We start from the raw sequence: 11,633 nt of genomic DNA on the forward strand, positions 1-11,633 counted from the left end.
AGCTGTCCCCCAGGCTGGCCAGGCATGTTCCGCAGAAACGTTCTGGCTACCACATCTTGGGCACCCGAACACGAGGTGGTGTGGGACAGACCTAAGGGCGGGTCAGGGAGCTCAGGGATAGCTGTACCTTGCCTACTCTGAAAAGAGACCTTTGTTGAACTCCTCTCTTTTTCTTTTTTTGTGGTATTTCAAGAAAGGGTTTCTCTGTGGCTTTGGAGGCTGTCCTGGAACTAGTTCTTGTAGATCAAGTTGGTCTAGAACTCACAGATATCCACCTGCCTCTGCCTTCCCAGTGCTGGGGTTAAATGTGTGGTGCCACCACTGGGCTATTGACCTCTCCTAGTAGCTACACTCCCTGCATTCAGGGTTCTGCTTTCTGCTTCTTCTTATTTTTTATCCTAATCTATTACTATTACTGGAGAAAAGGTTTCTATTTTTGTTTCCACAAAAAATAAAAAGCTGTAGATTCCTAACAGAGTAATGTGGTTTGATCAAGCCAGACCCCCTGAAACAGAGTTCCTGGTGATCCAATATTCAAAACAGCTTGAACAAGGCAGCCTTTCAGGCTTTCATCTTCTTAGAATCCCCCATGACAGTGCCTCCTACCAGCAGGAAGCAGTTTGGAAAGAAACGACGCCCAAATTCCCAAATATTGTTTATAAATGTTTGTTTTCATTTAAATGGGGTTGGTTATAAATGGTTAATGACCACAACCAATCTCTTTTTAAAGGTAAAAAGGGAATTATGGTATAGATATGAATACCATATCTTTGTGTTAGAATGGATTTTCATTTATTGATACAAATTTAAGGTCAAGTTTGTGATAAGTATATTTCTCCTCTTGTTTAAGTATTGTGTTTATATAGCTCATTTAAAAATATAATGTATAATTTAATACAGATTTTAGATAGTTATCTATAATAGTCAAAACTTATAGCTAGGTGAGTTAGGTTTTCTAGATATGCAGATATGTATTTGAGATAGATAGGCATTCTTCAAACTTTTCAAAGACCTACAGAATATGGCATTTAAAATGGTTTAGGGTTTTTCTTGACAATGAGTCATAACTGCTCCTGGCAACACCACTGCGTCAGAAAGGAAGATGGACATCAAAAAAAAAAAAACAAACAAACAAACAAACAAACAAACAAAAAAACAAAAAAACGCATTATGGAGTTTGCTTTCAATATGGCAAGACTAGTCATTTGGACAAGATACTGTTCTTTTCAGGACTATTTGACTTTATGAGGTATAAACTGGGCATGCAGGACCCACAGAAAAGTGACTGCTGATACAAGATGGGCATTACTATAGGGTTCCTGCTTCATGGAAGAGCCTGCCAGACATTCTGCAGGACACAGAGAAAAGTGACTGGCAAACTGCCAATACAGGTGGACAGTTTAGTTTCCTCCTTTGCTGAGGAGTGTGCTAGACACACTATGGCCTATGGGCTGAAGATGGAAGATTACAGAAGAACTTTGGGTGACTGACAAGGCAAGTTGTCTCTGTCATTTCTAGAGTTTATATATTATCCTTCTGTGATCTTTGAAGGAGTTGAAGACAAATAGTTATGGTTATAGTTTTCCTTAGTTAGGATTTCAGATAAGTTACTTATAAGACTTTAGACTCACAAAGATAGGATAGATGGTAGATTAAATGTTAATGGACTAAATATTGTTAACTGTGATTCTTATTTGATAACTGCTGTGTTATATATTTTGCTTTGTTAAGGTTAGAACCCTTCTTTTTATTTTAGACAGAAAAGAGGAGATGATGGGAGATGTCATTCTGTAAATATGTTTCTCATACTGGTTAATGAATAAAGCACTGTTGGCCAATAGGAAAGCAAGAGAGGAGGGACTAGGAGACAAGGAGGAAAGAGGAAGTAGTAGGGAGGAGTCAAGATGGAAGACGGAGAGAGCAGAATGCCTGCGGCCTCTCTCTCCTGTAAGATAAGACCACGTGGAGATTAGTAGAAATGGGATAATAATTAAGACAGAGCTAGCCGATAAGAAACTAGTACCTGGCCAACAGCATTATATCAAATACAGAGTTTCTCTGTGTGTTATTTGGGGCTGGTGTAGCGGCGGGACAAGACCAGTGGTGGGCAGAAAAACCTTTCTCCTACAGTTCTTTTCTTTCTTTTACTATTTTCTGTTTGTTTTCTCTTTCTTTTTTGAGTCCCAAGACCTCAACCATCATGGCCCTCGACATTGCCCCACTTGGCTCATCATATTTTTGTTGTTGTCTTTTGTTTTTCCAGACAGAGTTTCTCTGTGTTGCTTTGGAGCCTGTCTTGGAACTAGCTCTGTAGATCAGACTGGCCTCGAACTCACAAAGATCTGACTGCCTCTGCCTCCTGAGTGTGGGGATTAAAGGCATGCTCCACAAACACCTGGCAGCTCATCATATTTTACATAATTCTTTCCTTCCTTTTCTTCCCTTCCTTCCTCCTTTATCTTTCTGTTTCTTTTCCACTTGAAGCCCTCCGGCTTCTGGACTCCCCTGGCAGGTAGGTACATGGCCTCTCAGTAAATATTTGTTGAGCTGAGATCATCATTAATTCTTTTATCAATTATCAAACTTCACTCCAGGTATAGTCTGGAAGAATCTTGAAGAGGTTTCAATACGTGAAAGAAGCTAGTCACAAAACGACACTCCCAGCTGCATTTGGTGGAACACACAGCTGTCATTCTTGGAGACTAAAGCAGGAAGATAAAAGAGTTCAAGGACTACATAGGGAGGCCTTGTCTCAAAAGAGCAAACTGCTTGAGAACAAAAGACATAAGTAAAATGTTCAAACAGGAAAAGGGGAAAGTCAGGAAGTACAGTGGAGGATGCCAAGGGTGGGGTAGTTGGGACAGCTAACAAAGGAAAATTAGGGGCTTTTTTGGGGATGATAAAATAGTTTTTTAAATGAGAATATTATTAGTTTTGTACCTGTGTGAGTATAAATTTAAGTCCACCTATTCTCTATCAAGATTTAGCTAGAATAGGAGGAGAGTGGGGGGGGGGGGAACTGGGATTGGAATGTAAAAAAATAAATTAATAAAAAAAAGATTTAGTTAGAGATTTTCTTAAAGGTCTATCCAGCTCACTTTGAACTCCACTCTACTGCCTCTTTAGCTTGCTGTTATAGACAACCTAACTAAGACTATTTTAATAACCTGTAACTTCACATCCATACCTGAGGTGCTGGGTTTGGAAAGCCAAAGTAGAAGATGCAAAGCCATGAGGTGAGGGACCGTAGTTAGGCCTTGGACAGACCTGGAAATACACAGATGACCTGGACCAGGAAAGCTTTCCTGGCCTCATCCTATCTCCCTAGAAGCATGGAGTGAACAGATTTCCATTTTCTGCCTTTTAAAAGCATTCTGCCTCAATTACAAAAATAGTGAATGCCAGCTGACCATGGTGGATCACACTTGTAATCCTAGCACTCAGGAAGCAGAGGCGCGAGGATCATCACAAACTTGAGGTAGGACCTTGTTATGTGGCCAGGGTTGGCTAGAACTCCTGGTCCTTCTGCCTCAGCCTCCTAAGTGCTGGGATTACATGATTTCTACACAATAATAATGCCAGCACCTGCAGTTTACTAAGCCCTAGACATTGCTCTAAACTCTGCATGCACAGGAAATCATTTGGTCTCCTTGACCCTGGCAGGAAGGCCTCCTTCCCTTTCTGTTTACAGGAAGGTGAGGCCTGGAGAAGGAAAGTCCCTTACCTGAGGTCACCCACCTTTCAGAAACAGAGCTCTGATGCCTGGTAGTCTGTCATTCTCCAGAGCAGGCAGCCTAGCCTGACCCCTGCTAGCACAGTGCCTCATAGTGACACATCCTCCCCACAGAGAGCTCGGAAAACAGACAAGAGCAAGAAAGGAGAAAGCATCAGCCACCAAGAACAATGGCTTTAAGCATTTAAGCACACATGGCCCACCAGGTGTGAAGGTGCCCCCTTTAAATCCTAGCTTTTTGGGAGGGAGAGGTAGGGTCATTGCTATAAGTTTGAGGCCAGCCTGCTCTACACGGTGAGTTCTAGGACAGCCAGGGCTACAAAGAGTCCCTGTCTGAAAACAAACAAACAAACAAACAAACAAAAAACCAAACCAAAACAAAAAACCAAAAACAACACTTTCCAAAGTCTTTCCCATTGTGTATTCCCTGTGCATCTATGCAAATAAGATCACGTGACTTGGGCTTTTTGGTGGCTTTTCCTCTTTTTTGCTAACATGAGTTCTTCTCATGTCAGTAGAGTCTCTCCTGTAGCCTGATCCTAATGGAAGTGTCTGGTTCTGCAGTGCAGATTTTGCACTGGGCATCCTCCATGGTGGATATGCAGCTAACATCCCTGTTATAAATGACATGGAGGTGAATACTACTTGCCCTTTCTTGTGTACCTTCCCAAAAGGAAGATCTTAGTGGATACTCTTGACAGATGCTCCACACTGTCACTTCAGAGATGCAGCATGAATCTGTGGCACAAAACAGGACAAAGCCTTTCCTTGCTTTTGTAGTCTGCTCCAGACCAATCGCAGGGGTGTGTGTGTGTGTGTGTGTGTGTGTTTTGAGACAGGTTTCTTTGGCTGTCCTGGAATGCAATATGTAGACAAGGCTGGCCCCGAACTAACAGAGATCCACCTGCCTCTGCTTCCCAAGTGTCATCTTCAATTAGTCAAGATTTATATAAAAGTATAAATTCAGATTTTCACCCACTAGCCACATTTTAAGTCTTCAGTAGCCACATGTGGTTAGTAGCTATCATGTAGGACAGATAACAGAACATGTCCATCTTTCAGAAAGTTCTATAGTGTATGATGCCCAAAAGTAGCACTTAGCAGCTGCCTACCCAGAGCAAGCTACTTACTGCTCAAGCCCTTGGTTTCCTTGTCTGCAAAATGGAAATTCACCTGTTCTTCAGCAAACATACAACTGAATGCCTGCATGGCCAGGAAGTAATTTAGGAGCCCAGGGTACATCATCAAATGACACAAAGGTAAGCCCATGGGGCAGACCTTTTAGAGGAAGTACAATGACGCCATCTCTGTGGGTTAATTTGAGGACAGAAATAGAGGAAATGAACATGCCAGCACAGTTGACATGACAATGTTACCTGCTATTATTATTTTGAGACAAAGGCTCACTGCAGGCCCAAGCCAGCCTCTCAGTCCCTCTGCCTCAGCTTCTCAAGTGCTGAGATTAGAACATTTGCTACTCTGCTTAGCTGAGCTGCTATTATTGCTAGTAATTTCCCATCCTTCTGCCACTCAGGACAGTAAGTATGTAACACACAGGTCTCCACTTTCTATTCTGACTCCGTAGCAGACATTGCTAGTTGATTGCCTCACACTTTCTCCCTGCTCTGAGGTAGCAATGGGATTCACTTCATCTCTGTTCCCCCACCCCCACCCCCAAACTTCCTGACCTGCACAGTACTGGATGCTAAGATCCCTTGGTTCCTGACTGCAGAGTTGAGGCTTTGTCTCTTGTCTCTCTTTAGAAGAAGCAATTATGCGGCCAGCACCTTGTCATCTGTGTTGCTACTCTGCAGGGGCGGCCAGTCACTGGTGCCTAGCTTGCCCGCTGGGTGTAGACTCTGGCTGGTCTGACACTCTTCAGGTGTTATGGAGTCTATGGTGATCTTCTCTTTTATTCAGGAAAGAATGGGCTGTGCGTGTGTCAACTGGGAAATCAGTATTTGCCAAAATGGGCTGAGCGAAGCCAGCCTTGTATCTGAATGAGCGAAGCCAGCCTTGTATCTGAAGTAGGGGGAGACAGATGCTGAGCACAGTTGACATAGGGTGAGATAAGGGAGGACAGAGACTGGCCCTGCCTCTGCAAACCAAGGGAGGCAGGAACACAGGGTCCTGGGGAGTATGCCTCTTGCACAAGGAGGTGCCGGTCCCCAGTCATTATGCTCAACATCTGCAGCCTAACCCTTGAAATGCCAGTCCTAGATCCTCTTTCCCACAAGGCCTAGAATGACTCATCATCTGGTTTTGTTGGTTGTATTCATTCAATCACTTATTCAGTACAACAGGCCTTAGTGACCCATGGTATAAAGACTGGCTAGCTTTACTTAACTCTTGCTTCCACTACTTAGCAACTGATATACTGAAAAAAAAAAAAAAATGAGGCTCAGGCTGACCCTACCTTGCTATTTAGATGAAGACAGCCTTGAACTACTTTTTTTTTTTTTTTTTTTTTTTTTTTTTTTGTGTGTGTGTGTGTGTATTGTTTTAGAACTTGTCCTGGAACTAGCTCTGTAGACTTGGCTGGCCTCGAACTCCCAGAGATTCTCCTGCCTCTGCCTCCTGAGTGTTAGGACTAAAGGCGCGTGCTACCAAGGCTTGGCTGACAGCCTGGAACTTCTGATCCTCCTGTTTCCACCACCTTAGTTCTGGGCATTCACTACATCTATTTTCTTTCTTTCTTCCTTTCTTTCTTTCTTTCTTTTCTTTCTTTCTTTCTTTTTTTTTTTTTTTTTGGTAGTGGTTATGAAACTCTGAGCTTCATGTATGTTAGGCAAGTATTCTACCAACTGAGCTACAGCCTTTGTCCTACACAGATACTTTTGTGGCCTCTCTGAAATGAGGGTTACTGTACTCTAGGTTTGGGGAAGGACTGGAAGTGAGTTATTGCATAGAGATGATTTAGCATGATGGCTGGGGTACTGTAGCTGTATGCTAGGTACAGGATCACGGTTTCTGTCACACATACATGCACAAGCATGTGCACACATACATAGGTGCATTTACATTTACACATCCACACATAAGAATACCCACTGATCACTGATTTCTGCATGTAAGGTGTTTTTCTCTTTCACTCTATGGGAATGGAATGAACTTTTTTTTTTTTTGAGACAGGGTTTTTCTTTCTAACAGTCCTGACTGTACTGGAACTTTATAGCTTCTGCCTCCCGAGTGCTGGCATTAAAGGTGCTCACCACCATTGCCCAGCAGAACTTTTTTTTTTTTTAATTTTAATGGTACACTCGACCTATGAATGCAACTCACTGGGAAAAGGTACTTGCTGTGCGATTTTGCCAACATGAGTTTGATTCCCCGAACCCACGGAAAGGTAGAAGGAGAGAACCAACTCCAGCAAGTTGTCTTCTGACCTCCATATTTGTGCTGCAGCACATACCCCTCATAGTAAATAAGAAAAGGTAACATTGAATGATAAACTCTCCCAGGGCCCCTGGGAGGAAAGCATATTTGCTCACACTGTGTGTGAACACCGGGAGAGGTGTTTGAGCTATGCATGCAAGGGTGAATGGGGGACCAAGAGGGGGACCACAGGGGAGAGCGGACCTCAAAGGGAGGCGGGAATGGCCTTGTCAGTCCAGGTGGAGCACAGGTTGACTGGCATGTGGAATGCCTGCAGGAAGCAATAGGGTGACTGCAAAAGGACAGCACTGAGCTGGGGCTCAGGCACAGCGTGCGTTTGAGTTTCATAAGTTAACCATGCATTTTGTGGAGGCAAAGCCCATGTCTCCCCACTCTTTGTCACTCCCCACCCCCATACATTTCTTATCAGCCTTAAAGGTTTTTGGAAGCCAGGTGTGGTGGTAAGGGCCTGTTATCTAGCTATTTAACCAGTCGAGGGCAGGAGGATGGAAGTTATGAGACCTGCCTGGGTTACATAGCAAGTTCAAAGCTGGGCTGTCTTGAAATGACCAGTAAAAGAGGGGGCTATCGGACAGGCGGTAGTAGCACACACCTTTAATTCCAGTACTCAGGAGGAAGAGATAGAGGGATCTCTCTGAGTCCAAGGCCAGCCTGATCTACAAGAGCTTAGTTCCAGGACAGCCAGGGCTACACAGAGAAACTCTGTCTCGAAAAACCAAAGAAGCAAACTAGTGCTCAATAGGTCAAGTCTGCTTTTTGAGAACAGTGAGGGCCTTCAATCTTTCCCCGGGATGAAGGTTGAATGCACGGGGAACATGGTGGGTTGTTTATTGTTTCTACAGGTGGCACAGGAATGGTCAGGCTGGGGCTAAGCGATTCTTTATGACTAGGTGGCTATTGCCCAGTAAAACCTGACTCAATTCCTCATGATCTGGAGCTATTACTGAACGATGGTGAGACTCCGTCTCTAAACAAACAAACAAACAAGCAAACAAATGTCTCCACTGTGAAGTTTCCAGGCAGGATCACTTCCCATAATTTGCAGTCCCTGCTAGTAGATGCTGTCGAAGCCCTAGCAGATCCTGGGTTCCAGCCACACATCTGGAACATTTGGTTAGAACAAATGGCCTCCTGCCCCACAGCCTAGGTGGCCTCAGCCCTTTAAAACACCCTGCATCCATGGCTGGACACTGGCAGGGAACAAAGGCTGTGTCCTGGGGATCTGAGGCCTCCATTCCTGTTGCTCCTCTCCTATGGGGACCCCTTTCCTTGGAAAGACTGAGGCTGCACTACAGTGGAAGTCCCTCTTTGCCAGACCCCACCTTTAGGGAGAGACAACCTTGTACATGAATAAAAAAAAATGCTGTGTTAACTAATGTGGCCATGATTAGGGTCGTCGATCCTTCTCCTTGCATCTGTGGGACTTACACACCCTTAACCACTGAGCCATCTCTCGACCCCCAAAATACTTACTTGTCAGGATGCTCCTCACTCATTTCTCATCGCCGATCCCCACGGATGTGTCCCCTCCTGTGAGAGTCTAGCAGCTGCCATGGAGGTACCAAACCTTCCTCCCCCTCCTCCTGACATCAGCTGTATAATATGTAGAAGCAGAGTCAGTGTTGGCCACCAGGCCTGTGGTGGCAGCTGTGCTTATGACTGTCACTCATTACCTAATTAAATGATACATAAATGTTGAAGCAGAAGGGGAAAAGCCAGCACGCATCTCTGGGAAGACAGATGGAACTCAGAGGCCAGAAGAGGCAAATGACTGAGGGAAAGCACAGGGAACCAGGTGGAGGGAAGCTGTGACTCTCTGGATGATTCTGCCTGTGGAGTCCGCTCTGTCAGCTGGATCGATGAAAGCACACACTGATGCTGAGGCTGCTGCAGCAGACCTGTCATTTTAGCTACTGGGGGTAGGGGGTGAGGAGGCTGAGGCAGGAGGATTGCAAATTCAATGCCACTTAATGGGATTTGCTTCAAAATGAAAACCAAAGAGCTGGAGATGTCGCTCAATGGTCTAGTGCTTATCTGGCAGGTGAGGAGTATCACCTCCACAAAATCTCCCAAATGTAAGTGCTCTTTATAATAGGACTAAAAGTGATATACTCACATCTAAACATTGCACTGGAGATTTAATTTTTATTTATCTAGTTTTTCCCCCCCACTTTTGATTTTTTAAGTCAGGGTTTTCTCTGTGTAACATATCTGGCTGTCCTGCAACTGGCTTTGTAGACCAGGCTGTCCTGCAACTCACAGAAATCCACCTGACTATGCCTCCCTAGTACTGGGATTAAAGGCATGTACCACCTCCATCCAGCTTAGTTTTTTAATTTTTTTTTTTCAGAATATGAAAATGTATTACTGTGTTTCCACTGTCAAAATTTAGGATCGTGGTCTCTCCTTCTTGCCTTTGTACAGGGCCAAAAGGGACACATTGGCTACTTTAGCAACCTTAAAGCGGACTTCAGGAGTATCACCTACAGCATGGCCTTTACGACCAATCCCAGCAACCAGAACTTCATCGTTTTCCTCAGTAAAGTTCAAGCAGCCATCATTGGGCACGGAAGCTGTGATCTTCTTGCCGATCTTGACGAGCTGCACCCTGACACACTTCTGGACAGCAGAATTTAGCTGTTTGGCTTCAACCCCTACTTTTTCCAGCACAATTCCTTTTGTATGAGAGGCACCTCCAAAAGGATTGGCCCTCAGGGCTGTGCACGAGCGGGCTTTCTTGTATTGTTTATCTTGCCACTTCTGGTCCCATCGGTAGCTGCGGAGCTTCCTGGCAGTAGGGAGACCACGACACTTGCCCATCTTGCCGGCGCCACGGGTCTGAGAGAAAGAGATTGATTTAGAAAAAAAAATTCTCATTCTGTAGCTCATGCTGACCTTAAACTCATAAGTATCCTCCTGCCTCTGGCTCTTAAATTCTGGAGTTACAGGTTTTAGTCCCCATTTCTGGCTTAAAATTTACAGTATTTGGGCATGGTGGTGCACCCCCTAATCCCAGCACTCAGAAGGGAGAGACAGGTAGATGTCTGAGTTTATGGCCAGCCTGGTCTACAGAGCAAGTTCATGGTCAGAGCTACACAGGAAAACCTTGTCTGTAAAGAAAAAAGAGACAAAGTTATTATGATTATTGGAGAAAGTGGGATATTTCACTGTGACTGAATGGTACTTTACCACCTGCTGCATGCACTGATACCAGCCTGGGGAAAGCTCACACAAGTGCAGCGTGGCAGTGGGCCTGTTGCTGAGCAGCATCCACAGTCAACATGAGCTGGAATAGTATGGCAGAAGTTCTTCCCCGGTTTTGGGTGGGTGAGAATCCTATTCCAGAAGCTGGTAGATCTGTACCTCCACCTTGGTTTACCTATTCTGAATGGGGGACGGGGCCAAGAGAAGGGTCTTGCCCCCAAGGCTCTCAGTCTGTGACTTCCTATAGGGTCACCCCCTTAGGGAATTTTGGTGTAGACTGGCACTTAGGAAGGGAGAGAAAGAGATCAGCGCACATAAATTGGCTATGTGCACATGGAACACAGCCCCTGGACAAACCTGTCCTTGGCTTTTCGATGATGCTGATGTATACACAGGAGGATTTGACCACAGCTTGTTTTTTTTTTTTTTTTTAATTTCCTTGTACTTAGTAAGAGAAACCTGTGACATGGGCTTTTTTTTTTTGGCTACCTGTCCAATACATGTGCTGTCAGGCTCTGTGTTTGTTTATAGAAAGACTCACCTTCAGATTAGCAGCTGTTTGCCAGCACTGACTTTTTAGCTTATTATTTTACATATGAATTGAAAGTTTAAGATAAACTTTCCTCTAGTTTATCTTAAAACTTTTTACTTTTTGTTGTTGTATTAGTAAGATTTGTTTTAATTTTAATTGTGTGTGGCCCTAGAAGCCAGGAGAAGGCACTGGATCCCTGCGAGCTGGAGTTAGTGTCAAGCTGTTACGAACTGTTCAGCTTTGGGGTGGGAACTGAACTCAGGTTCTCTGGAAGAGCAGTATACGCTCTTAATCATTAAGCTACCACTCCAGCCCTTAGTTATTTTTAAATTAAAAAGTTATGATAGTCAGAGCAAAACACAATTAGGCAGAAGACAAATCCCACTTCTGTGGAACAGCTTTACTTGTCTTATTTAACAGAGAGTAAAATTTGATGTTTATTTTTGTTTTGTTTTGAATTTCATATGCATTGATGTTTCGCCAGCATGTATGTCTGTGTGAGGGTGTTGGATCTCCTAGAACTGAAGTGACAGGTGGTTGTGAGCTGCCATGTGGGTCCTGGGAATTGAACCAGGTCCTCTGGAAGAGCATCCAGGGCTCTGAAACGCTGGGCTGTCTCTCCAGCCCTCTAAAACTTGATGTTTAAAACCATGTCCCTCTAAAATGAAGCACATTTTCTAATATTATTTTACTCACATTTTGTTCTTGGTACAGCCAAATGTTCATGTTGTTTTCAAAGTTCCTAGATTTTTTTTTCCCCCATGACAG

At 44.1% G+C, this 11,633-nt stretch overlaps 1 protein-coding gene across 1 annotated transcript; it reads right to left on the minus strand.

Annotated features, from left to right (window-relative positions):
- Positions 1-9,472: 9,472 nt before the first annotated feature.
- LOC127234591 (40S ribosomal protein S23-like) lies at positions 9,473-10,035 on the minus strand. Its single transcript, XM_051201595.1, has 2 exons — positions 10,021-10,035; positions 9,473-9,949 (listed from the first exon to the last, which is right to left on the minus strand). Exons 1-2 carry the CDS (start codon positions 10,033-10,035, stop codon positions 9,518-9,520), a joined length of 447 nt encoding a protein of 148 aa, XP_051057552.1. The 3' UTR covers positions 9,473-9,517.
- Positions 10,036-11,633: the final 1,598 nt, after the last annotated feature.

The sequence above is a fragment of the Phodopus roborovskii genome, unplaced genomic scaffold, assembly GCF_943737965.1.
Source record: "Phodopus roborovskii unplaced genomic scaffold, PHOROB, whole genome shotgun sequence".
In the NCBI taxonomy this organism is placed as follows: Eukaryota; Metazoa; Chordata; class Mammalia; order Rodentia; family Cricetidae; genus Phodopus; species Phodopus roborovskii.